Genomic DNA, 27,951 nt, shown 5'->3' with positions numbered 1-27,951 from the left:
AAAGTATGAACTTAAACCAGTGGTAGAAAAAACGTAAGATCTTTACCTTAAGCAAAGTAGTAATACCACAGTGTAAAAATACTAAAGTATAAACACAGATGTATTATCAGCAGAATATCCTTGAAAGTATCAAAAGTAAAAGTAGTCATTATGAAGAATGGCTCCTTTCTCAGTGTCATATTATCAAAGAATATTATATCATTTCTGTTTTTATCAGTATCTAATACATGTATGAGCATTTTAATGTTGTAGTCAATGTGGAGCCTATTTTAGATACTTTGTATATTACTGTGTAGATAAGAGGTACAGCCCTGTATCTTATCATATATAAACATATATGCTTCTTTATATAAGAAGTAAGGTTTAATCAATCACTGGTGTTTGTTACATGAAATTATATGGGGTACAATTTCAGTGAAATGTTAAATTACAAAAAATAAATGTAGTGGTGTAAAAACAAATTGTACTTTTGTACCACCTAAAATTTCAGTGTTATTTGCCTGGCCTAGAAAAGTTCAGTCAATATTTGTGAACGTCAGCTACACTTTCTTAAGGCCAGGAACCAGAGAAGTAAGTCTCAAATTTGTGATGTCATCAAATATAATGTCTGGAGCTGGTCCATGGGCAGTGAATGGAAACCTGACTGTGGACACACACATACGCAAATAAGCTTTTTTTTGCTTTTGTATTGCACATCACAAATTTAGCACTCTGGTTTTTGGATTTGGGAGAGAGCTGTTCATGTTTACTAGTATTTTTGGACTGTCTTAGACCATAGGAATAACATGTATGAGTTTTGAAAATGAGTGTAGTTCCCCTTGAAATACCAAACTCACATGTCCAAATTGTCAAGGTATTTTTATTTCATCAGGGACAAATTCAAACAACTAGAGCATCACTTTCAACTTAACAGCAGGGTTTTTATTATTACTCTCAAGACTTGACAAAATTGGCTGCGGTCCTGCTCACTCACATTGCAAACAGGAGAAGGAACATCATTTACAGGAGACGGAGACAGATCTCCAATGTCTCAGCTATCTTTCCCATCACTCAGCAGCAGTGGTCCAACAGCGAGAAGTGTCCACACCCCTGAAAGTGCACCTTTGAACAAGAGCCGGCCAGTCAACCTTCTCCGTTAGCCGAGGTGCACGACCTGCTGTTGTTCTGATATTTAATGAGTAGGCAAACCCACAACAGTAGTAAAAGTCCCCATTTGGGGCTATAGATATACAGTGTCCACAAACCCAACACATTGGTTTATATAGCATTTATTATCATTATGTTACTGTCCATTTAAATGAACCAAATAAAACTTGACATGTTACAATAATAGCCTTGCCCTTCACCACTCGTCGCTGCCAGTTCAGACTCAGAGCAAGTTGTGTTAACGTATTCTCTCTTCAAGCTTCAAGGTCAAGCTTCGTCAATCGGTCTGCCAGCTTCCACCAGCTTCAAAGCTCACAGGTAATATGGATAAGTAATGCAATGACTGAGAGATGTGTGAGGAGGAGATCAACAGACAGAGGAGTGTGTGATATGTTTTACTGATGATGAAGAAAAATGACTTGATGCTCTATTTTTTTGTATTCCGTGTTTGTGACTGCATGTATCTGGCTGGCTTAGTGAGCTGTGTGTGTGTGTGTGTGTGTGTGTGTGTGTGTGCGCGCGCGCGCGTGCGCTCAGGGTTGGCTCTGGATGTGTCTGCGCAGCTCTTGGGCCTTATCCCTCAGGTCAGGTCTGCTGTCTGACTGCAGCGTTGACAGGGAGCGCTGCAGCTGCTCCCGGCTCTTCACGGACACACAGTCCCACTGTTCGCTCTCTGTTCACATTACACACGCACAAGAACTTTCATCAGTGACACTTGGATCAGTAATCTATGATACATACAGACGCTGGATCTTTTGTCAATTAGAAATCCCCTGCTCCACCTACCCATCACTCTTGGATTAAAGATATTTTTTACTTTGTTAATATGGAAAAAAATCAGATGTACACTGACTGTGAGAAATCATTCAGATTGCATTGCATCAAGAGACACCACTTATTTACCCTCGAGAGAAACCATTGTGTAAAAAATACACACTTTGTGTGAAGTGGAGAGGGCATGGGGGATGAACATGTTTGAGCAAGCAAAGGACGTTGCTCTCACGGGAACATCTGACTTAGTTAACAATAACTACTTGGGCGTCACAGCACACTTCATTGATAGAAAACAGAATCTGCAATGGTTTGAACCAACTGTGAGTAAAACAGGAGAGAATCTGTGCTCAAATTTGACAAATATGCTCTTAAACAATAGTATCTGAATTTAAATATCTCTCATGTTGATCCTACATTACTTTCACGGTCTTACATTTAAATATCCATTATCACAAGCTTCAAACTTAAAAAAAGCAATGTGTGTTTTTTCCTGTTTTATTTTCTTTAAGTTGTCAGGGAAACTCAAATTCCTGACGTAAGAACAGGAAGGCTGTTGAAAGGAACAGGAAGATTGGCTTCATGAAACCATTCACACTCTGACACTTAGTGGAAACAGTGTGTGGAAAAAAATACCATATTCAAGTTTGCTCCTGACAGACGATAGGTTACCATAGAACTGCCTAAAAAGGTGTGAATATATTGCACATTCAATGAAGAGAAGAGACAACCTGCCCCTGAAGAAAATCTGGACTCGCCTTTTCATTTCCCCACATACAAACTGAACTAAGTCAATAACACAGCAATACAAATCAAAAAAGTCACGTGTTTCTTTGTCTTACTTTGGTCAGAGAAAACTGCAGTGGTGGTAGAACGTGGAAAAAAAATTAAATAACAGCACAACCAACCCTCCTTTGATGCAGTCTTAGTAGCAGTAAACACTTACCTCCAGTTCTCTTTACGATCAGATCCACAACTGACAAGGCCTCTGTCCTCACAGAGGAGTAACTTTTGTTTTCTGGATAGAAAAACAACACACATATGACCACGTGATGTAAGGCAGCCATATTACACTATAATACTAAATACACTTTAATCGTGAGGCTCTTACCTAAAGGGTAAGTGAGAGCAGCACAGGTCTCTGTGAGGATCTGTGACAATGCATTGAAGTCTTCACTCCCCTTCTCAAGCAGCAATAACCTGACAGCAAACACAGCACATGCATGTGAAAAACTTTCATTGGAAATGTTTGCTGAGAGCACGCATTGATCAGCTTGATTCAAAGTTGAAGTGGAAATAGACTAGGTTTTGGCTTTAAGTTATGAAGTAAGCTTTGAGCGCCCAGTATAATGGTTATAGAATAATGATATCATCGGCATAAGGACGGGTTCTCTATAAGCCTTGCTTTCCCTCGGACTGTGTATGGTGTGAAACTGGAGAATTCAGTTGCGAAAAATGGCAATACCACTCCTCTCTATCCAAATGTTGTTGTTTTTTTTTTTTTTTAAAGATTTTTTTTCTTTGGGGGGAGTCAGTGGCTTAGTGGTAGAGCAGGTGCCCCATGTACGAGGCTGTTGCCGCAGCGGCCCGGGTTCGACTCCAGCCTGTGGCCCTTTGCTGCATGTCACTCCCTCGCTCTCTCCCCCTTTCACACTCAGCTTTCCTATCAATTAAAGGCAAAAATGCCCAAAAAATATCTGCGCCTGCATTACCCACTAAGCCACCAATGCCCCAATCCAAATGATTTTTAAAAGGAATACAAGGTTTTCAAATTCTTAAAATATTTATCAAATAACTGTAGAAACAGCTCGCATACACCACCCTTGACTTCACTATACCACAGACTGCCACAGACTAGACCACAAAGAATGCTTGCAGTGATAGCAGGAAAAAAAAAACATACAAGTCATAATTTTCTAATTCTTGGTACAAAAAGGATCGAATGCATGTATCATTTGACTGGAGAAGTTTCAATACTACTTGGTATTGGGTTATTTGGGTACCTTTCAGTTACTGAATACCGATATCAAGCCCTCGCTCTGACTGTGCAATTCTGTCAGCCACTGGGTACGATCTCCCGCAAAAATGAAGGCTCAATTTCTGGCACAAAGGAAGCATATCAACCATTGCACAACCAAAACAGGAAGAGAATGGTGCTTCTGTTTTTCCTGGTAGCTATCAGCAGCTATCCCCGATTACTAAAGAGTATCAAGTAGTGGAAATGATAGATGATGGAAAAGCTAAAGTAACTGTGACAAGACAAAATGCAGTATATCCTGTGTTGATAGTTGTGTCTAGGCTCAAAGGAAAATGTACAATAATACTTGGAAACGCTAGGTGGGCAAAGTTGAAAAGTTGTCTGTTTCCACTTTAATTTCAAAGAACGGGAATATGTTTGTTTGGTCCTTACCCCTTGAAGTACGCCTTCATGGACTGTAGAACAGCAAGCTGTACTTTCCAGGTGCTTAGCTTGAGCTTGTCACACATTAGACTGCACACCTCCACCTGGAAACGAGCTGCAGACAGACACAATGTTCCCAACATGAAACAACTGTATTACAACACCAAGGCAGTTCTAACAATGAGCTTGAACCCCCCACAATGTACATGAGTTTCTTGAATTCAAGAAATATTGGCTTGGTATTGGAGTGGTATAATGCTGCTCATATATCTGTCAACTTTAGACCTTGCTCACTTGTCTTCGATCATTAGGTCGGTCCCATTTCACTAAGACAAAAAAGTTAAGGATCAACCAGTTTTTGGATAATCTTTGGTGAGAAGTACGAGAATAGGAGTAAGCCAGTAACATAAATTAAACACATTTAAAAGCGTAATAAAACAGACAATGGGGAGAATGCAGTAAGTTGTAATCATAGCAGCTATGCCAAATTCAACTGAATTTGACTAAAGAGAATGGTATTCTTTCCTTCAGTTCATCCACTCATCTCTATTGGGGGCAGGCAGAAATAATAGTTTGGATGTGATTCTGTATATTTGTGCGGTACATGAGGACCATCACAGATTGGGGTGAGGTCAGGTGTGGTCTGCCACATGAGCAACGACTGGAAGAGTGAGTCACAAGTCCAGCAGGATGTTCAACTTAAAAAAGAGTACAGGAAATGAAAATTAATTTAAGCCTCAAACCTTGCTGCCTGATATTGTTGTGAGAATGTTAACTATTGTCCAGGATGCGTATTTCTCACCATACACAATGTACAATATATACAATGCAGAGCTGGGAAAACGTGGTTTGGAGTTTAAACATTTCCCAAAATAGGTTAACTTGTTACATGTGAGCAGCGGTCCAGTCGTGTCTGTGACTCACCCTGAGTCTGTGGGGTTTTGGGCCAAGTCTTTCCAAGAGTCTCAAAAGCACAGAGTAGAGCGTCTGTCTGCAGCGCTTTCTCCTTTGCGTCTTTGTCATCGTCATCATCATCCAGTGACCTCGGAGATGCACCGCCGCTCTCTGGGCAGTTCTGTTGGGAATCAGGGAGATAGATTAAACACAGTTAAACAGGTCTCTTAAAATGCGAAATCGTCTTTCTATATGGCGCCAAAATAACAAACAGACAATAACAGAATGAGCAGATGTGGTTGAACCTTCTTGATCAGAGGGAAAAGGATCTCAGCCATGTCGCTGAAACGGTCCTCCTGGCTGCTGTGGAGCACGTCTCCGGCGCAGCGCAGAGCAGCCATTTTGTACACCAGACTCTCCTTACGACATTCCTTAAACACAGCCTCCAGCACCTCAGGAATGGTCGGTTGGCCTGCGCAAGGCTTCTTCAGCTCCTCGCTACAAGTCAGAGGAAAAATGGCAAAATAATTCAGTATAAAAAACAGTAAATGAACGCCATCCTTCAGACAGAATACTGGCATTCATAGGAAAAAAAGTTCTGCAAGGAATCTCACCTGCATTTGGAGACTACAGATCCAATGGCTTTCAATAGCTCCTCCTAAAACACAAGCAAAAAATATACATATAAACATATATATTTGTAAACCCCAAATTTATCTTAAAACACAACAATCTCTTTAATTTTTTTGCTCTGCTGTTGTTTAATCAGCCGTTACCTTGCCAGCCCACGTGCGCCCAGATAGTCCCTGCATTAACGCTGTTAGCACCATGCCAAGGTGTGGCGCCACCAATGAGCCTGTCTGTTCCTTGGCAACGGTTGCCATGGCAGCTGCACCCTGAGCCTTCATCTTCCAGGACTGGGACTGCAGAGCCTTCTGTGTGATAGCGATCAGCTCCGTCATGTAGAGTCTGATGCCTCCAAAGCTTCCTAGAATCAAAGAAAAGTTCAAAGAATAAAAGCGTATGTCATAGCAACGACAAAATACATATACAAGATATGATTTCACTACGTTCATTGAAGTGTTTCTCACCTGGGACATTCTCCTGCCACACCTCAGCCCACAGCGTGGCATCGTGGCCCTCTCCTTTCTCCTCATCAGGACCTGGCGCCTGATGCATACCCAGAAAGGCCAGCGGCAGAGCCACTCCTGCATGGCCCTTCAGCACATCGGGGCTATAGTGGCTGATGGCGTGCATGGTCAACGCACATGATGACTTGTACACCGGTTCTAGGAGTGAAAGAGGTTTAATGCACATACAGAATCACTATACTTTAAAGAAAGTGGTAGATTTCAGCTGTCTCACCTTCTTTCTCCAAGTACCAGCTGTTGAGCTTCAGGAGTAGTTTCTCTACGCTGGCGTCTTTCGCTGTCTGATGGGAAAAACAAATACAACATCTGATGCCTGCTGAGTCCTTTAAAACAACCTTGCAATGATTAGATTGCATAACAGAAGGGGTGCTTACTCTGACTAGGTGTCCCAAAGCAAAGGCATATGCTTTCTGTACTACAGTGCTTCGGTCATGGATACCATTCAGCAGGGCACTCATTAGTTTACCTGGACAAAACAAAAAGATCTTCCTCATTAGTTCACTTGCACCAAACAGTAAACACATTACAGGAAGAGATGAGCATATTTGTGCTATACCTGAGTATGGGGTGAGGTCCTGGGGGCACTGCACTGTGAGTGAGACAATCACACTAGCACAGCCACCCTGTACCGAAAATAACAGAGGCAAACATAAACAGGCTGACTCTATACACTCTATCTTTACATACATTATGGAGACAAGGGCCAACACTCCAGAAACAGGTGGATTTATAAAGGTGGTCAAAGCAACAACCATTTACAGTCAATCTAAGACTACAGAAGTGTGTGTCTACCTTGGTGCCCAAGCCTACTCCACTCTTGAGCAGCTCACAGAGCCTGGGAACCAGCTCTCCCAGCACGGAAACATCGAGGTGGTGCAGACACTGAGAACAGGGATACACAAGATGGATCCTTACTAAACAAATTTCATCGACTTTTGTCGTGTTTTGTCAAGCAGAAACCTCGCTTTCTTTCCTGTGGCACCTTGAAACTGAGTCTAAAACCCTAAAGGTCAAGGATATTAATAACTCATTAATTATTATGTAATGATGATGTTTCTCACCATGTTAATGGTCTCCATCATTGGAGAGGACTTGGCTGCACTCAGCCTAGCAGCGTCCATGGCACTCTAGAGAGGCAGAAAGAACACAAATCATGACAAAGTGGAGTCATATCAAACTTACAGACTTAAGTTACCAGACTCTGGGTGTAGATGCAGTATCAGGCTGGGGTTACCTTTTCTTGCTCTGTGGCTCTGACACTGAGGTAGTTAAGGACCTGAGGCTCCAGGGTGGTAAGGGCCTCCAGCAGGGCCGGGATCAACCGGGACGCGTGGGGCTTTAGTCTGGCGCCGGCCGTCTTACTAATCTTCACCAGGGTCTGGATACTGGGAGGGAATACAACACAGTGGTTTACAAGGCAGACAACACTATGGCACAAAATCACAACCTGGTGATGTGGCAGCTGAAAGGCAAACAAAAGATCCATACTGTTCAACACCATGACATGTTATGCTGTGTTCAGACTACCGGCGACAAAGCAACAGGCTTCAAGTCATTTTCAATGTAAGCCAGTGATATGAAGCAACAAACTGACGCCCAACACTTGTCGCTGTGTGACAGGCATGATGGGCCACGAATCAAAGTTGAGCTGGCCTCAACTTTTTTCAACCCTCTGAAGATGCAGTGAAGCGTCAGCCAATCATATGTTTTTGTTTCACCAGGTGTCGATCTATGTTCACAGACACACATTTGAAGATATAACTATGTCAATGAGCACTTCAGCAACACTTAGGTGGCGACTCTGCGACAATGTAGGAAACTACTGTAGGAAACTACTGTAGGAAACTACTGTTGCCTTGGTGATTCTGATGAACAAGGGGAGAAATGACTCAAAAACAGACCAGAATCTCATTAAACAAAAACAGTGCAAAAAAATCTACTTTCAACGTGGGCTGAGTTTTAAACTGTTATTAAAGATGCACAGATTTACCAGCCAAACATTAGTATCAGTTGATATTCTCCTTGTTGACTGCCATATGTCTATCGGCAATTGAGATGGCATTCACCGATGGCAGTGGCGGATGTTTTTCTGTTGTGTCACATCAATTTTGTGCAGTCGAAAAAGCAGGGCTGGAAACTAATGACATCTCATCGTCTGTCGGATGGAAAAAGACCTTCCCCGAGATGCCTTAGGGGCAAAGAACCTAGTGAGCTTACTACCGAACTGTCTGGGGACGCACACTTTTTTTCCTGATAATACTACATTGTGAACAACAAATCACCTGGAGGAGAGCGACTTAAGTTTAGCTATAAGCAGCTGATGGCTGAAACTAACAGCAAACGGAGGCAAAGAGGTTATGACAGACGTTGAGTTACAATATGAGACATATGGGCAAAGGTATATTATAACACAATCATGATGTGTTCAAATGTAATCTTGCAAAATTTAGTTTTTGGCATCAAACTTGAATAAATACAGCTGTTTAAAGGAGAGATTTGTTGATGTTTTTACAGCAATATAACAGATATTTAAGTAGGAATTATAATATATATATATATATATATATATATATATATATATATATATATAGTAAAAAGGCTTTTGACGCATTATTTATTTTATTTTTTAAAGATGTCTTTCATGTGAAAGAAGGTAATATTAAAGGTTTTTTCATGAATATGTACAATTGAATTAGTGGTTATTCAAAGATAGTGTAATGAAAGGCTGAATGACTTTCTTTCCCTAGCACAAAAAGGGAATTAAATAACAACAAAAGCAAAATAAACAACAAAACATCAGTATCAGCTACCAGCTAAACTGTTATCTTAAACATTGGCATCAGTATTGGCCCAGAATTTCACAATTGCCGCATCCCTAACTGTTATGATCGAAAACATCCACACCTAGTTTGCCGCCTGCCCTCACTACTAAAATGCAATTTGTGCACTTTTATCCTGTGTGTGCAATTCCAGTCTATCTTTACTCTGTCAATATTTAGCATTTATCATGTGTACACTATGTTTACATAGTTAACTTGCTATTCTTAGTATTTCTGCAACATCATTTCATTCTGCTGTGCACTTCTCTTGTGAACAGCATGAATGACAATTAAGTTCATCTTGAATCTTGAGCTTGAATCTCTTGAATCTTAAAAATGTTAATTTTGCATCTGAGTGACTGACATTCAGCATAAGTTGCATCACTATAAGCATCTTACCTTAGTGAGCGGACCTCTGAGACATTGCTAACGATGCCTTTCTCCAGCAGGGTAGGTAACATTACCGCCACAGTTCTCTGGGCTGCGGAGCCTGTAGACTCACACATACGTGTACACACCTGGATAGAGATGGAGACACACACTTGTACATGCCTGAGTACACACAAACTATTATTAAGATATACACACGGGCCGATACTGTGACAAACATCTTTACCTTACTGAGTGTCTTCAGTGTTAGGTCCGCAGCTTTCCTCACAGATTCCTGAAACACAACATGACGCAGTCACAATCACATTTCTAAATAATGTGCTTCTACTTGTAATGTGTTTGAAGTTATTCTGCTGTATGTACAGTATCTCACATAAGTGAGTACACCCCTCCCATTTTTGGAAATATTTTATTATATCTTGTCATGGGACAACACTACAGAAATGACACTTTGATATAACTTAAAGTAGTCAGTGTACAGCTTGTATAGTCGTATAGATTTACCTTCCTCTGAAAATTACTCAAAACACAGCCATCAACATCTCAACAGCTGGCAACGTAAGTGAGTACACCCCACAGTGAACATGTCCAAATTGTGCCTAACGTGTCAATATTTTGTGTGCCAACCATTATTATCTAGCACTGCCTTAACCCTTTTGAGCATGGAATTCACCAGAGCTCACAGGTTGCTTCAGGAATCCTCTCCCACTCCTCCATGATGACATCATGGAGCAGATGGATGTGAAGACACCTTGCGCTCCTCCACCTTCAGCTTGAGGATGCCCCACAGGTGCACAGGTGAGTTTAGGGCTGGATACATACTTGGCCAGTCCATCACCTTCACCTTCAGCTTCCTCAGCAAGGCAGTTGTCATCTACTAGGTGTGTTTTGGGTCATTATGATGTTGGAAAACTGCACTGAAGCTCAGTTTCTGAAGAGGGGCGATCATGCTCTGCTTGGAATTCATGTCCCCCTAAATGAATCGAGCTCCCCAGAGCTGGCAGCACTCATGCAGCCCCAAACCATGATGCTGCCACCACTATACTTGACTGTAGGCAAGGGACAGTTGTCTTGGTGCTCTTCACCAAGGTGCCACACATGCTGAAAGAGCACCAAGACAACTGTCCCTTGCCTACAGTCAAGTATAGTGGTGGCAGCATCATGGTTTGGGGCTGCATGAGTGCTGCCAGCTCTGGGGAGCTCGGTTCATTTAGGGGAACATGAATTCCAAGCAGAGCACGATCGCTCCTCTTCAGAAACTGAGCTTCAATGCAGTTTTCCAACATGATAATGACCCAAAACACACCTAGTAGATGACAACTGCCTTGCTGAGGAAGCTGAAGGTGAAGGTGATGGACTGGCCAAGTATGTATCCAGCCCTAAACTCACCTGTGCACCAGTGGGGCACCCTCAAGCTGAAGGTGGAGGAGCGCAAGGTGTCTTCACATCCATTTGCTCCATGATGTCATCATGGAGGAGTGGGAGAGGATTCCTGAAGCAACCTGTGAGCTCTGGTGAATTCCATGCCCAAAAGGGTTAAGGCAGTGCTAGATAATAATGGTTGACACACAAAATATTGACACTTTAGGCATAATTTGGACATGTTCACTGTGGGGTGTACTCACTTACGTTGCCAGATGTTGAGATGTTGATGGCTGTGTTTTGAGTAATTTTCAGAGGAAGGTAAATCTATACGACTATACAAGCTGTACACTGACTACTTTAAGTTATATCAAAGTGTCATTTCTATAGTGTTGTCCCATGACAAGATAGAATGAAATATTTCCAAAAATGGGAGGGGTGTACTCACTTATGTGAGATACTGTATGTATGTAATGTCTATCCTGCATGACAATCCATCATCAGGTGTATCAATCCTATAGTTGTTTTTTTGCAGTGTCGGAACTATTAACAAATTCCATCTGTTGCAGTGAACAAACCAACACTGATGGTGATCACTTCCTGCTCACCTTGATGTCATCAAGGACTCTGAACAGCGTCTCCCATATTTCTGCCAGGTGATCAATGAGGTCATCAGCTTGGCGGCCACGAATCAGATCATTCAGGGCCAAGCAGCTGGAGGGAAAATCAATCAATCACAACTCATTTTTTGGACGTTTACATTACAGCACACTAGACCTCACGGCTTCTTCATCTTAACAGTACAATTTCAATATGTAAAATACTGGGAAAAAATAACTATATATAAGAAAAATATATATACTGTATATGTATACATATATGCACTTTTAAAATGCCACATTTTACATATGCCGTTGAAAAATCTTGTTCCTGTATAAATATTGTGTTGCCCACTCGATTTGCTTGAAAATACCAATAACAGGTTGTAAAAGACGGAAAAATCTCGGAAGAGACAAGGGAAATGTATTTTGCAGTATTAAACCATAACAGGCTAAATAAAACTGATGAAAGTAGAAATGTAGATGACAATAGTATGATTAGTCTTTATGCTTACGTGTGTGTGTGTGTGTGTGTACTGTTGTACCTGGACTCGCGCACTCTCCAGGCGTTATTGGTCAGGTTGGAAATTACATCCTGCAGGATCTCCTTAAGATACTTATCCACCTGAAAGACACCAGAACAAACCAACACGCTCACTTCACTTCTATGCTCTACATCCATTTGTTTGCACATGCACAAATATCTATTTTTGTGTGTGCATGCTGCACAAGGTTAAACGTCTACCAGGGTCTTATCAGTGACCAAGGCGTCCCAGATGCTGGTCATGGCCTGACGAATGCTGAGGTTGGGGTCAAACTGGTAGCGGTACAGGCGGGGCACAAGCTGGGGCAGGAATGGAGCCAGCTGCTCCCCGGCCTTGGCTGCAATCATGTGGAAACCAAAAGCTGCGCCCTGAAAGGAGGAGAGACAGTTAGGAAAAGTGGCACATGTGGTGGATGGGAAAGAGGACGAGGATAATGCATGATGATACCTTGCGGGAGTTCCACATGGCATGATGATTGGCCAGGTTCATGAACTTGTAGACGAGATCTGGTTGGTTCAGATCACTGGCTAATGAGCAGAGCTCCTTGTATGTGGTCAGGCCGTGACTGCCAGGAGCCACCAATACGAGAGGGAGGAGAAGGTCAGTTTAGTGAAACACAAAATTCACACAAATAAAGATTTTTAGCATTTTCTTATGAAGAACAAAAAATGCCTAAGTATCAATAAACAAGTGTATAAAAAAATACATAAATTAATTAATGCTAAAATATGGAATTAAAGACATTAATGCATAAAGAAATACATGCAGAGGTTAGGACCTCCTATCTCATTAACATACAGACACAGAAATACAGAAGTAAATCAATGTAGTTGTCCAAAATGTAGATATAAATTTAAGCTATTTGTTAGTTTTTTGTTATTTATTCTTGCATTAATTTCTATATTTGTTTTAGCATTTATTCATTTATTATTTCATTAATTTTGCATTTATTTATTTGTGATTATTTCATTAATCATCTGTTCTTTTAATTATTTATTTCCTTATTTATTAATTCCTGCCTTTATTTTTACATTTATTCACTACTGTATTTATTCATACAGTGATTTATTTATTTCTGTCTTCATTTATTCCTGTATTTGTTGATTGAGTCATTTATTTATTGATACTTATGTCATTTCTCATACATTTAGACAAACAAAAGAGCAAAAAATGTCTAACAGTGGTGAAATATGACTTACCCATCAGGTGTTTTCCCCAAACCTTCTCCTTGGAACACCTCTGTATCTTCTGAAACTGCATGTTTCACTCTGTTTGCAAAGATGAATAAGAATTCAATCATATCTTCATATACTGAAAACATTTCGACATTAATTCTTCTCCCCTGCAGAGAGGACACCTCCTGTGATTCTCTCTCGTTTCATTCCTTCCTCCTTTACTCAACCATCCACTCACCTTTTGCCTGTCATGAGTGTTTCCACCAGGGTAGACACCAGCTCCTGCTGGTCAACTTCTCCTCCCATCTCATAGACGAGGCCCAGGCCTTTCGACGCCACATCCTGACTCAACTCTAGATGAAAAAGAAAAAGAGGGATGGATGAAGGACAGAGACAAAACTGAGAAAGCCCTGGCTGGTGTAAGTACTGAACAAATCAATCCAACAGTCAGGTACGACCGAGGTCTTTTCTTACCGTCAGGGTCTGAGAGAGTAGAGATGAACGCCACCTGAATCTCCTTCAAACTGGACTGTAGGAGTAAAGGCAAAATAATTTTTTTTACAAACAAAAGTGATTTGACACAAGCACACCAAGTCTGAATTTGCTATACATAAATCCACCACCCCTAAAAAAATATTTTTTTAAGTATGTGTATTATTTTTTGCTAGAAAACAAACTGCCCTCAAGCACTGATGACTTTATTTCACATGAGAAGAAAAAAGCTTGTGCATTTTCTACAGCTAAAGGTAATTAATAAATACAGAGAACATCTCTTGTGAGCAGTTGTGACTAATGCAGAAAAAGTGAAGAAAAGCGTAACAAAACCTTTTAATGATGCGGGACAGTTAAAAGCCAAAACACATTGTCATATTAATCTTTTAACATCTGACATTTGCAAAAAAAAAAAAAAAACAAACACAGACTTGTGCGAAAGTCTTAACTCTGGTTCTTAAACTCCAAACACATGTTAAAGTACAGAAAGGACTAAAACTCTTCTTCACTCTAGTCACGAGATCTACTTCAGTGATCACTCTCTTGCTTCTCAGAGTTTCTCCTTTAGAATGTGACCCTGTTTCTCTTTAGATTAGGAGGTATATAATTGGACAACACACCCACCGTTATTTCCTTGTGCTGGCTGAGTTTCTTGACCAGGGAGAGCAGCCATATGCAGGCTGCCTGTCGGACATGAGGGTTCTGGCTGGGTATATACCGGGACAGGATGGACTTCAGGACCCAAGGAACCACATCATTGTTTTTCACATCTAACAGGACAGGAAACGAGTGGAAACTTTATGAGGGACAAAAATGAACGTTGCTAGTTTTGTTGAGGAAGCATTTGAGGTGTAGATAAAAATTCCATACTATTCTATGTAAATAAATGCTCAGTAGAGTTGGGCAGTATCCAAATTTTGTTACCGTTAAACCTTCCCCACATTTTCCCGGGGTATACGGTATTACCATGACTAATTAAAAATCACTTTAAAGGGCTCAGAGGGAGTCGCCAAAATGTCGGCTTGTGCCTATACTGTTCAGAAACATAATAACAAACATTACATAGGCCTAACAATACTGAAAAAATAACAACAAAACATGTACAACATTAACAACTTTTATTAATAAATATTTTTTTAAAAAAAGTGCAAATGCAGCAGTCAACCAAACAGAATGAAATAACAACACTGTCTATGGGCTACAGTCCACTTCCAAAAAAGTATCAATAAATAACAACGGCGGTAACGATAATGTGTGCTATACAGCGTATCCGACCGCAGCGGCTACTGTCCGATGGTTTATTTTTAGAACCTATCAACATAAATCAAATACATTAAAAGCACAGCTCTACAGCATCCAGTACCAGGGCTTATCAAATAAGAAAAACAGAACAATAAATAACAAGGCATGACTGAAAATGGGCATATATAATCCTATCCTGAGAAGCAACGGGAAATACTGTTCGTTGGGTTATTTTTAGAGCCTACCTTTAGTTTGAAAAGTTCACCCTCTCCAAGTCCCAACTGTTTCGACCATCAGAACAGGCTAATCCTCATTGAGAATGACATAAAAACAAAGTATAATGATAACTACAGCAGCATCCTATGCTTCAAAACTATTCAAGGTTTTTCGCCAGACAAACCAGCATGTTTAATTTTTCCAGCTGGAGCAGGGCACGTAGTGGATTGACAACTTTGGCCGCGGTGCTGAATATGTGCTCTGATGGAGAGCTCGTGGCACAAACGTACAGGTACTTTCAGGCAGCCCTCGACATCAGAGGAAAACGCCTTGCTCCATCACATTTCCACCTGGGAAGGAGGTCTTCATCTCCCTGAATAACAGGCTCACGACAACAGGTAGTTATCTCTGCTCCTGCTCGCTCCTGTATGGTGCCGACCGGACATGCCGCCGCATTGGGTTTTCTTTGAAGTAGACTGCCCACAGTCATCTGTTTTTCGGTGGTTCGGGTTGCGCTTCTCCCTCCTCCACTCTGATGGAAACTGGACCTGCTGCTGCTGCTGCTTGCAGAAGTTGTGAAGTTGTGAGGTTTTTGGGGACCAACTCGCTTGATGCGCGGCTTGCCATCTTTTCTTCTCTTTCTCACATCTGAGCTGTCAAGTGACAACGTCACATCCAAAAACTTTATCAAATGTCATCTCCCGACAACAGTTATGAGAAACATTATAGCCTATTATTAGTTTTAAATTGTAATAGTATTAAATTGAAAACTCAACCACACATACATAAGTGCTGGACAGTCATTATTTAGACATTAAATAAATTATATTTAATATTATATCACGCCACTGTAGGCCTATATGGGCAGCAGATTTTTTTAATGACAGTAATGAAACTGATACGTTGCTATTTTTAGATACCGCGGGATACCTTATTACCGTATTATCGCCCAACCCTATCAAGTACTATTCTGAAGTCATCAAGTACCATTCTGAAGTCATCAAGTACCATTCTGAAGTCATCAAGTACCATTCTGAGGTCATCAAGTACCATTCTGAAGTCGTCAAGTACTATTCTGAAGTCATCAAGTACCATTCTGAGGTCATCAAGTACCATTCTGAAGTCATCGAGTACCATTCTGAGGTCATCAAGTACCATTCTGAAGTCATCAAGTACCATTCTGAGGTCATCAAGTACCATTCTCGTCATCAAGTACCATTCTGAGGTCATCAAGTACCATTCTGAAGTCATCGAGTACCATTCTGAGGTCATCAAGTACCATTCTGAAGTCATCAAGTACCATTCTGAGGTCATCAAGTACCATTCTCGTCATCAAGTACCATTCTGAGGTCATCAAGTACCATTCTGAGATCATCATCAAGTACCATTCTGAGGTCATCATCAAGTACCATTCTGAAGTCATCAAGTACCATTCTGAAGTCATCAAGTACCATTCTGAGGTCATCAAGTACCATTCTCGTCATCAAGTGCCATTCTGAGGTCATCAAGTACCATTCTGAGGTCATCAAGTACCATTCTGAGATCATCATCAAGTACCATTCTGAGGTCATCAAGTACCATTCTGAAGTCATCAAGTACCATTCTGAGGTCATCTATTCTGAAGTCATCAAGTACCATTCTGAGGTCATCAAGTACCATTCTGAAGTCATCAAGTACCATTCTGAGGTCATCAAGTACCATTCTCGTCATCAAGTACCATTCTGAGGTCATCAAGTACCATTCTGAAGTCATCGAGTACCATTCTGAGGTCATCAAGTACCATTCTGAAGTCATCAAGTACCATTCTGAGGTCATCAAGTACCATTCTCGTCATCAAGTACCATTCTGAGGTCATCAAGTACCATTCTGAGATCATCATCAAGTACCATTCTGAGGTCATCATCAAGTACCATTCTGAAGTCATCAAGTACCATTCTGAAGTCATCAAGTACCATTCTGAGGTCATCAAGTACCATTCTCGTCATCAAGTGCCATTCTGAGGTCATCAAGTACCATTCTGAGGTCATCAAGTACCATTCTGAGATCATCATCAAGTACCATTCTGAGGTCATCAAGTACCATTCTGAAGTCATCAAGTACCATTCTGAGGTCATCTATTCTGAAGTCATCAAGTACCATTCTGAGGTCATCAAGTACCATTCTGAAGTCATCAAGTACCATTCTGAGGTCATCAAGTACCATTCTGAAGTCATCAAGTACCATTCTGAGGTCATCAGGTACCATTCTGAGGTCATCAAGTACCAATCTGAGGTCATTAAGTACCATTCTAAGGTCATCAAGTACTAGAGTTGGGCGGTATCCAAATTTTGTTACCATTAAACCTTCCCCACATTTTCCCGGGGTATACGGTATTACCGTGACTAATTAAAAATCACTTTAAAGGGCTCAGAGGGAGTCGCCAAAATGTCGGCTTGTGCCTATACAGTTCAGAAACATAATAACAAACATTACATAGGCCTAAGAATACTGAAAAAAAACCAATAAAAAACAACAAAACATGTACAACATTAACAACTTTTATTAATAAATATAAAAAATAAAAAAAAAGTGCAAATGCAGCAGTCAACCAAACAGAATGAAATAACAACACTGTCTATGGGCTACAGTCCACTTCCAAAAAAGTATCAATTAATAACAACGGCAGTAACGATAATGTGTGCTGTACAGCGTACCCGACCGCAGCGGCTACTGGCCACTGTAGGCCTATATGGGCGGCAGATTTTTTTCATGACTAATGAAACTGATACCATTGCTATTTTTAGATACCGCGGGATATCTTATTACTGTACTACTTATCACCCAACCCTAATGCTCAGGCAAATTTAAATGTTCACATATCTGGATTGCTGCCAATGCAGAGCTGCCAGACAGAAAACATGTCTTTCATCATTGTGCATGTCACTCTGACAACCACTGTCACCACAAAAGAAGGTCTAACAAATCTGATTACATGAATAACTGCAATGAGGACAGTCAGCCTTAATACATACTTGACGACCAAATTAAACCTGTGTGAACATAGCTCATTGGATGAGCTAATTCAATCACTTATGATGCAGGTCAAAAATGTACAAACCAGTACAAAAACAGTTAAAGTGTTTACTATGCAGGACTTTCCAAAGAGACAGCGAGTACATTTACATGCACAGAACAGTCTGGTTTTTGCCCTTATTCTTTCATTCCTTCAGCCACCTCTTGAAAAGGTCTGCGTTGCCATATTTGTGCATATCCAAAAACCTGTTGAGATCCAAGTCTTTCATAATGTGTAAAAGTAGGTGTGTTTCTCCTTTAGATCAGAAATGTGGGCTTTTCTTTTGGCCATGTATTTCTATACCAGCCTTAAAACTGTTGGCAAGTTGGTTTGTGTACACGGTCCCCATGACAAAGCACAGAACTGACTTTAAACAGATAAGAGGCTGTGTGTCACAAACTGCGTTAAAAAACCCAACTGAGACGCATACTCCGAACATGCTGTATACAAATCCAAATAATGCTATTAAAACCCAAATAATGTCAGCATCTCACATGTTGATGCTAAAATTGACATAATAGTGGAATATTAGTGTGCATGTAAACAAACCCAATGTATAGACTCACACAGAAGTAATCTCTCTCAATCACGACAGCCCGACAGATTTACAGTCGGCATATTTTTTTGCAGAGACTCTGCTCTGGATGTGTATGAGCATGTACCCCCACAGCACTTGGGTGAGGTCGGGTCTTTATAGAAAGGAAGCAACCAGATGCTGTACGCAGCAGGCATCCAAGAACCACAGCGCAGAAGAAACCCAAATATTGTGAGGCCAAACGCCAAACAGAAATGAATCCGGGGGTTGCCTTTTACTTTAACTTTCAGTGGCGAGCGTGTTAACAAACAGTAACCAGCAATCCAACATATTATACCTAGAAAGTACATTTCAGCGACTACAACTTAAAGCACTTACTGTGTGATGGGCTGTACTGGTCCTCAGTGCAGGTCCATGGGTCTCTGGCAGCTCCAGAGCTGGTGCCAATTGCAGCACTGGTTATCGCCTCTCCAACTGTGAACTGCAGCTCCACCTGTTTGGCCTTCAGGAAGAAAAAATGAAAATGTAAGAGATGTTTCCGCTAAGCCCTGTGTTGCTACTGTCAGTCATTGTGTTTCATACCTCTACAGAGTCCATAAGACCCTGCAGCAGCTTCTTCTGGTGAGGGAAGTCTCCATCTCCCACAGGAAGGTAACCCAATGTCTGGATTGATCGCTCCTTCATCTGGACAACGCACATGAAGAAATGGACCGATGGAGGCGAGATCATTGAGATGAAGGTGATATGATCTTTAAGGTCTTAATCATTAATACATACACGCATAAACAACACCACATCAAACACACTCCCTGTTGTGTAGTCCCTGGTTACCTTTGTGCTCTCCTTGCCAGAGGGGATGCGAGCCAGCAGGTTTTCCACAGCTGACAGTTTAGTGAAGCCCTCCCCCTCTGCGGGAATCAGCAGGGCGCCATTACGGCCAATTTCTCCCAGAGCTGTACACGCTGCTACAGCCAGCAGTGCACTACTGTTGTCCAGGAAAGAACCTGGATAAATACACACACACACACGCACACATAAGTGGATAAACCCATATAGGCCATAATTATTTCTTTTCATTTTACGTTCGCACAAAAGTCCAAATTAACAAATAGTAAGCGTATAGAATGTTTTCTTTACATCCCCACATCACAATCTACCCAAATAAATGGCATTTATTTTAAGATCACTTTATTGTACTCTAACAGCTGCTATAGTTAATAAATGCAGCCTAAACTGCAGGAAATTGTTGCAAAATCGATTACATACCAACTGTCTTGGTGGCCATGGCAACAAGTTCATCATCTCCTTGGGAGATCATGCTCATTTGCTGCCCCATGTCGTCCCCAGTGGTGACAGCTTTCTTCTTGCTCATGTACCTTCCCACCATGTAGCCAAGAGCCAAAATGGCACCATGCTGAGTCTCAGGACTCTGTGGTTAAACAAAACCAATTAACATTTACACAAAAAAACACACTTTTACAATATGACAGAAAACTATAAAGAGACAAAGCGACATACATGGTTGTCTTTGGTGATTTTCAGCAGGTTGTGGACAGCCGTCTGCAGCTCATTGCCAGTCATGGTGGAAACCACCACAGCATACAGCTGGGCTGCAAGCTCCCTCATGTCCTCCTTATTTGTGTTCATCAGGCTCTGGAGAAGGAAACATCTGTTATTACAGCTGAATGTACTGACAGTGGGGAGATGTGGATGGGGCTCATGGTTTCACAAGTAATTAGAGCATGCCAAATCTCAGTGTAGAACTGCCTCCATCCTACATTAAAATAAACACATAAATAAGTGAAATACTCACTTTAATCCAGTCAATTTTATCGACAAATCTGGAGGCCAGTTTCTCTGGGCACACAGACACCACCTCCAGTAGACAGTACATAACTGGGATTCCTGTTGATATTAATAATGGAAGTAGAATAAATAACACATTGAGAGTGTGTTCACCCATGATATCAGGACAAATCAAAACAATATAACCAAACACATTACATTACATTATAATGGGTTCTTAAATGTTCGATGAAGCCCATAATAACAGTGGAGAGCTGACTCGATCCTGCAGCATAATGGCCCTAAGCAGAAAGCAGGTTTACGTCTCTCACCTCCAACAGCAGACAACAGCTGCTGCAGCAGATCCATGTAGACATGAACAGGGTTGGCCTCAGAACCCTTTGACACTGAAGGCTGAGACTCAGAGGACAGCAGTGTGTGGACATAGCGTCCGATGGCCGGCGCATCATCCTGCATGTCTGCCAGGCGTGTAGACATGGGTGTGACCCCAGCGCTGTGTGCTAAACACATCCTCAGGTAGAGCACGATCTAGGAGAACGGGGAAAAAAATTAGGTGTCTGCAGCAAAACAAAAATCGACTTACATCTTCAAAAGGCACAAACTGAATTTGCGAACTCATCCTGTATCACAATTAACGGATGTCTCAGTCTGACTGCCAAGTAATATTTACCTCTCCAAATGCAGATGGGTTGAAAGGAATAGTGGAGGTTCCAACAATGTACTTAGCTGGAGTCTTGATCCTCTGAGCCGCCTGGGAATGACAAGGTCAAAAAAAAAGAGAGGAGATTCAATATCTCATTCTAGTAAATAATTCTAGCACAAATGGGTGAAACCTGGGTGTATTATTGCCTCAGAGAGAATAAAAAATATGCACAGAGACTCACCTTCTCTTGGACATAGGCCACCATGTCGGTGAAGGAGGGCATTGGCTTTGGTCCCTCCTTCTCTGAGCTCTTGGTAGGTAAAGCTCTCAGCACCCTCTGGGCCTCCCCAGACACCTCCTCCCTCCTAAAACACAGAGAAACAGCTCATTTGACCTTCTGCACCACTCAGGAAAATAAAGGATAACACCCTAATTTTAGCATCGACCATCTCCCATCTCACATGTACCCTAGGAGAGTAGAAAACTTTTAAAAGACTAAAGTCTGACATCCTCTCACTTCTAAAGACAATGTGAGTTTATTGATCCCAGACTATAACATTTCGCAAAGACTGAGGATCTTGCAGGATTACAGTTTTCAAGACTACAACTAGATTCATTTTGTGATTATTCCTCAACTTGCTACTGGTGCAAAATATTATGCCAAACTCCCATTAAGAAATATGACATGTCCACAAAATCACATTACTCTAGAAACACAAAATAAAAGGCCTCACATGTCGACAGTATTCTTGTCAATTCCACATCAATATAATCCATAAAAATAAATTGTATTTGTGTACAAACTTTAAATTTTGAATTCTGTCGCCTCAACTCGCAACTAGGTCGGTTAACTGTACTACTTATGTGGGAGACAACCAAGGGAATGAGAGGCGAACCATTTCAACAATTAAGACTTCTCACTAAAATAAGTGCTGGTTGATGTTTCAGATACACGTTGAATTAAACATGCTCTCTTGTTCACTCCACAACTCCACCAGTTTCTTCTTTTCCACAGCACCAGAGAACCAAGACTTGTTCATGTTCTTGCACCTCTCTAGAGTCCCCTTCATGTTTACTGTCTACTGGGTTTCCTGCTTCTTGTGTGGTGCTGAAAAGAACGCAGCTATTGGTTGTTGACAATGTTCATGTCACTGAACTTCAGTATTTGCATAAGCCAAGACTAAAAACCCACAATAATATTTAACATGTTTGATATTGTTGGAAAAGATGACGTAAATACTGACTGAAGACAGGTCGGACTGAGTTTTATGACCACCTCACACCAAACAATTAAAGTCATGAGAGCGCTCACCAACTACGTAAAGCTCTTTTGACTTTATTCTGACATTGGAAATTTGCCTGTGACAGTAAAATCGCCTGAAAAGTCATTTGGTGTAGGACTGGCATTATTTGTATTCTACTGTGTATATGATCTAATACATGCTTTCCTACTAAAACATTTATAGTGTATTCATGTTGCTATTAACCATAATGTAACAGTTTCCTGTGTTTCAACACTTACGGGTCTCCAGCTGCCAGTAGCAGCAGGTATCTTGATGGCACATGATCAGGAGCAAACACTGTGCTGGCAAATTTCATGGCCACCTGGCGAACTTGCACCTCCGGCTGCCAAAAAAAGTAAGACAACAGTGCTTAAATTACTTAATGCCTACTTAGTCAACATTGTTTCTTTACAAACCAAGTATTTATTTTTCCCCACGCAGACTTACCTTTCCAATGTATGCAGCCACCAGGGCCTCCATTAGGTTCAGCAGTGCCCCCTGTAGGTTGGCATAAGCTCCAACCATCATGGACAAAGCTTCCTGAATGGCAAGACGGACATCGGCGTCCTCCTGAAGAAGATGACACAGAATTTTGGAAATATCAGTATCAGATACACCATTGTAATCTTCTTAGAATAAAGGCTAAAAAAAAACTTGAATTGCCTTCTTTTGATTCACTGTTTTAATATGCTGAGTTTTCAATCATTTATTGTCAGATTTTTTAAAGATCTTTCACGTACCTTGCACATGGACTCAAAAAATTGCTGTACGAGGGCAATATCCTTTGTGAACAGCTGTGGCATGCGGCTAAAAGGAGAGAATATAAAATATTATTCTATTACAAATATATTATGAAATATTTTAAATTCTAAAATCCCACATCAAGTGGGAAATTTTATAAGAGAATTATTTTATTGTACCTGGACAGCTTTCCAACAGCAGAGTAGGCAACACATAGTAACTTAGGATCCTGTAAGGACAAATGTTGTTAGGAAGGTATAAATCAAATTAAACTGTATGAATTTGAAGCTTGAATGTGTATTGCTCTGTTAAGTTTTACCTCCTTGTATTCATTGATGAGCTTGGTGAGACCATTCAACAGCATCAGTCCCAAAGGTTTATTAGTGTCAGGACAACTGAAAAACAAAACAGCCCAAACTTAATCATAAAAACAAAAAACACCTTTTCGTGAAAATAACTGAGCGTGGCTGAATCTAGAAACTTTTCTTACACCATGCAGATGTGATGGACAAACTGCAGGGTGAGAGACAGAAGTTTGTTGTTGGTGTTGGCTCCAAACAGACCATCATACACAACCTACGGAGGAGAGGCAAGAAATCACAATACAGCACACTGGAGCATTTCCTTGAAAGTGATTTAGCCTACTACCAGACTACAAAAAAATGAGAATACACAATTGTACACACATGGATGGACAAAGAGCCTACCTGGATGTTAGCTGGAAAGCACTCTGCAGCTAGACGTGATCGCAGAAGATGTGGCAGGATCTTCATTTTGACTCTTGTGCTTACTGGTTCATGTTTTAGCTCCTGCTTCACATTGCCTCCCTAGTGTACATACACAATAGTTTTACACAGTTAATATTAAAAAAGTAAAAAACTTACAGGATGAGTTGGACAATTAATTGTGGAGTTGACAAACCTTTGTTTTAAGAGGAACATCGCCCAGATACACCTTGTACATCTTGTTGATAATTAGAGGATTGTTCCAATCGATGATGCTGGAAGATAATAAAGCAAAGGCACAAGCAATGATGTGAATAAAAGTTTGTACTTTCAACATTTCTTTCTGATGACTTTAGATACCAGCTTGTCAATCTCCCAAATGAAACCTGGAGAAAATATTGGAACAGAATCATAATTTTATCTTGTAAATAAAGCACAAAGAGCATGTCTAATAATTTGATAATCTGTGGTATAATTTACTGAGTTAGATGAAAGATTACTGAGCACCTACCTCTGTTTGCTCTTCAGCTCCAGATCAGCTGCAGTGGCCACACTGTGTCGGGTGTCACTTGACGCCACCACCAGGTGCACCACTGTCTCCACCTCTGGGACTTGCTTTGCCTCCATGAACTTCACTATGCCCAGCTTACACTGTTGAAATCACATACACGACGAAGGAATCATTTGCTGATACTCAAGACAAACACAGTGTGCATCACCATCTACATATACACTCATTATGTAGCCCTTAAAATACAGAAATAAAATTAAAATTGCATTGAATATCTGAACAGCTTCTGGACTGAGCCGTGTTTCCACCTCAGGTATTGTACCTGCTCTAGCTGCTCAGCGCTCCACTGAGCCTCTCCAATCACCCTCTTGGCAGCATAGACACTCATCCCTGGGGGAGGCTGGGGAAGACCCTGACCACCTGAAGCCACTGTCCCCTCTGCAGAACCTCCTTGGGAGGAGGAAGGAGCAGGGCGAGTCGGGGATTCATTCAGCACAAACCTAGAGAAGCCGCAGAGAGAACAAATCAATGTTCTTGTTCACATGCTCAGAGTACGGTGGTTCTAAGACCCATACATATACCCGTACAATCTCTAAAGCACGGGGTATTAACTCACCCGTAAGGCATTAGTAAAACATCCAACATGAACTCCAGCAGCAGCTGCACTGTCTTTGGCCTTTCAGTTAGGTTAAATGGAGAAGCAACCTTGGAGGTGTCTGCAGGATACTTCATATGGTAAAGAGTAGGGATCAGCAGGTGCATCAGGCTGAGAGAAGAGAGAGAGAGTGAAGTGAAATCATAGTCTAACAAGCAAAGGATAGGGTTAGCCTCATATAAAGAACCCTGAGACAGTATCTGTGTTTATACATGTGTCAATCACGCAATAAAAACTGAGTGTATCTGAAAAACATATGTGTTTTAATCTACTGGTGTGATCGTAATAAATATGCTTGTGCATCCTAACGTCTGTGTGTGTGTGTCCTCTCACCTGTCCTGCTGTGGCTGTGGCTTGCCTTCCATGGCAGTGAGCAGGGTGGGGGCCAGCTCGCACTGTTTTCCCACCTCTAGACGTGGGTAGCCCATTTTGATGTAGATGATGGTGAAATTCTACAAATACATGAAACAATCACCACTCCTGTTTCAAGTTACAGACCGCTACTTGTACTAACATAAGGCCTAAAATGCAAAATTTGATTCTTACCGTCACAAAGGACGCGGCTGCAGGATCTTGGTACTGTACCAGCAAAGTTTCTACAGGAAGCTGAATCTTAGGTCGGCTTTTTATCCTCTTGTTCAGGTGGACCAACAACTCCATAACCTAGCAGGAAGCATAAAGTAATATGGTAGCTTTACTACATTAAACAAATCTGAAATCAACTCTCACTAGCAAAAGAAAAAGCTTTTTAGCAGCATCTTTGCATAAGAGGAAGTGAGTCCATATCTATATAATGCAAGTTTTATGCCTTTATTTTAGAGTTTGATGAAAATATTTGAGGGGGAAGTTCTGCATTAGACTGCAATTTAGTCATATTTCCATGTGTAGCTTTAGAGCAGAGACTTGTGAGTCATGGTAATCTCTTTAGGAGCAGAAATAGACTACACCCTTCTTACTTTCTTCCGCACACCCTCCTGAACGCTGGAGAGTTTGAGGAGCACAGGGGGCAGGAACTTGGAGATAATGTCTTGTAGCTGCTCATCTGTTTCTGCATGGCCCAGGCGGAGGAACACACGTTCCAGTTGATCTGTCAAAAACACATTCAACATTAAATCATCTCTTATGTCTCATTTCATGGGTGATATTTGTCATGCCCCAGTGAAAAACATTAAACATAGGACCAGTGCTGCTTAGGGACCAGAACCAAAGCAATGTCTCTACTGTCATTCATTTGCATTCAAACATGGAAGCACCAGCCCATAGGGTGTATGCAACCACATGTAAAACCAGTATGTGCGACCCTCAGCTTAAAGCAGAGGCAGTAAAAATACACAAACTTAAAACAGTGAACTAAAAACAGTCCCTCATGCTCGTCCTGTCAGCTGCTGTGTTGGTGCAACCATCACCCAGCCCTGCCTTCTTTCTCTTGGCATGGTTCACCAAGCAGCTAGCTACAACAACTGACAGACTATCAACGCATTTCATTTCATTTTGACGCCATAACCACTGCCTTTACACAGCCACTGACACTCTGCGCAGTCAATCCTAAATGCCCTAAACATTCACGTTTTGAGTCTCCACCTTTAAAATTTGGTTAATGGAAATATATGTAGCCTGCGTGATAGTTTCATTTTGACCATGACTGGGCAGACGGCCTCCTGACGTTAGCATTCCAGCTAGCTGAGCAGCTAGCTCTCTTTCCTGCACCGGTTTTTAACTCAAATAAGTTTTATCGTTACTTAAGAGACACGCCAATCGTTACGGTGAAGCAGGCCTGTTGGTCACTAATTTTTGACAGCTACTGATACAATATTTTGAGAGATATTAATCACAGATAACGCAGAGAGAAACTTACTGAGTTCATCCTGGGCAGCCATGTTTGCAGAAAGTCATTAGCGACCCTCCCAGTTTACTGAGTGTCACTGCACTCACTGGTGCCACTCCTTCACCACCGTGTGATGCATCAGCGCCACGGATATACATCGCAATTTTTTTATTGTATAATAAATATAATTATTTACATGTTTACAGGCGTGCATATGAATGCGAAACGTGCTTATAGACTTTGTGACCACTTTAATGATACAGCATACTATGTTTCAAGGCCGTAGCCATGGAGTCAACATTGGGGGTGGGGGCACATCTGGCCCTCCCTCACCCAGAAAATATTAAAAATTTGAAATCTAATATCCAAAATTTAGATAGATATTAATTAGCATAAAAAGGTAGAGGTATACAGTTTAATATACAAGTATGCAATAAATAAAAACTACTAGTACATGAATAAATACATAAATTAGGGCATGCAAGAACTAGAACAGGAAGTAATAATATTGGCATTTAGTTTAATTATGATTATCATTAAATTTGCTAATAATTAATTAATTGCCTGTTGTTGCACAGCAATTTTTTATAGCCTATATTGGGGGGAAGTGTCCCTCCAGTATATACTATACTTACCGCCTTGCTTTGTTTCTACATTATTTAATTTTTTATTTTAATTTAATTGTATATACTGTATTAATCCCCCTGAGGGGAAATTATGTCATATGATTTTTATATTATGCTGATGTATTCTATTGCTTTCTTGTATGTCATACAGAACCACACATATTAATATAATGTGTAGTTATATTGTTCATATTATAAATATATGACCCAATGTGCTTAATCAAAGGATGCCATCACTCACTTGATGCCCCACTGAGTCAGCATGCCCAAGTTGTGCAATTTAAGGGATACCAACAACTAGTCCTATAGAACAGATTTTATCATGTGGTTGAGCCATGACTGCTGT

General features: G+C 41.0%; 1 protein-coding gene across 1 annotated transcript; it reads right to left on the bottom strand.

Moving 5' to 3' along the window:
• Positions 1–841: 841 nt before the first annotated feature.
• ecpas (Ecm29 proteasome adaptor and scaffold) lies at positions 842–27,062 on the bottom strand. The gene is made up of 49 exons (XM_033624316.2): positions 27,010–27,062; positions 26,111–26,241; positions 25,701–25,817; positions 25,488–25,606; positions 25,116–25,265; positions 24,822–24,999; positions 24,500–24,639; positions 24,185–24,263; positions 23,971–24,090; positions 23,754–23,839; positions 23,583–23,658; positions 23,443–23,492; positions 23,263–23,329; positions 22,970–23,092; positions 22,762–22,865; positions 21,481–21,604; positions 21,267–21,347; positions 20,908–21,124; positions 20,604–20,695; positions 20,309–20,443; positions 20,057–20,219; positions 19,622–19,794; positions 19,373–19,474; positions 19,169–19,292; positions 14,370–14,515; positions 13,728–13,782; positions 13,492–13,606; positions 13,278–13,346; positions 12,526–12,643; positions 12,279–12,446; positions 12,079–12,158; positions 11,543–11,648; positions 9,799–9,846; positions 9,582–9,700; positions 7,598–7,748; positions 7,425–7,490; positions 7,156–7,245; positions 6,920–6,986; positions 6,738–6,829; positions 6,578–6,644; positions 6,304–6,501; positions 5,989–6,200; positions 5,827–5,870; positions 5,518–5,710; positions 5,243–5,393; positions 4,328–4,433; positions 3,029–3,117; positions 2,864–2,935; positions 842–1,819 (listed from the first exon to the last, which is right to left on the bottom strand). The coding sequence occupies exons 1-49, from the start codon at positions 27,029–27,031 to the stop codon at positions 1,680–1,682; spliced, it is 5,535 nt and encodes a 1,844-aa protein (XP_033480207.2). The 5' UTR covers positions 27,032–27,062; the 3' UTR covers positions 842–1,679.
• Positions 27,063–27,951: the final 889 nt, after the last annotated feature.

This window comes from Epinephelus lanceolatus, chromosome 3 (assembly GCF_041903045.1).
Source record: "Epinephelus lanceolatus isolate andai-2023 chromosome 3, ASM4190304v1, whole genome shotgun sequence".
NCBI classification, from domain to species: Eukaryota; Metazoa; Chordata; class Actinopteri; order Perciformes; family Serranidae; genus Epinephelus; species Epinephelus lanceolatus.
The sequence above is the reverse complement of the archived record's forward strand: the minus strand, read 5'-3'. Positions and strand labels throughout refer to the sequence as shown.

What these genes read in the sequence shown, in the direction of transcription:
- ecpas (XM_033624316.2), bottom strand. Translation starts at nt 27,031, where the DNA reads ATGGCTGCCCAGGATGAACTCA. An exon ending in AGGAGGGTGTGCGGAAGAAA is followed by an intron (nt 25,818 to 26,110) that starts GTAAGAAGGGTG and finishes GCTTCCTGCTAG; the next exon opens with GTTATGGAGTTGTTGGTCCA. An exon ending in CCAGTACAGCCCATCACACA is followed by an intron (nt 14,516 to 19,168) that starts GTAAGTGCTTTA and finishes CTGTCCTGTTAG; the next exon opens with ATGTGAAAAACAATGATGTG.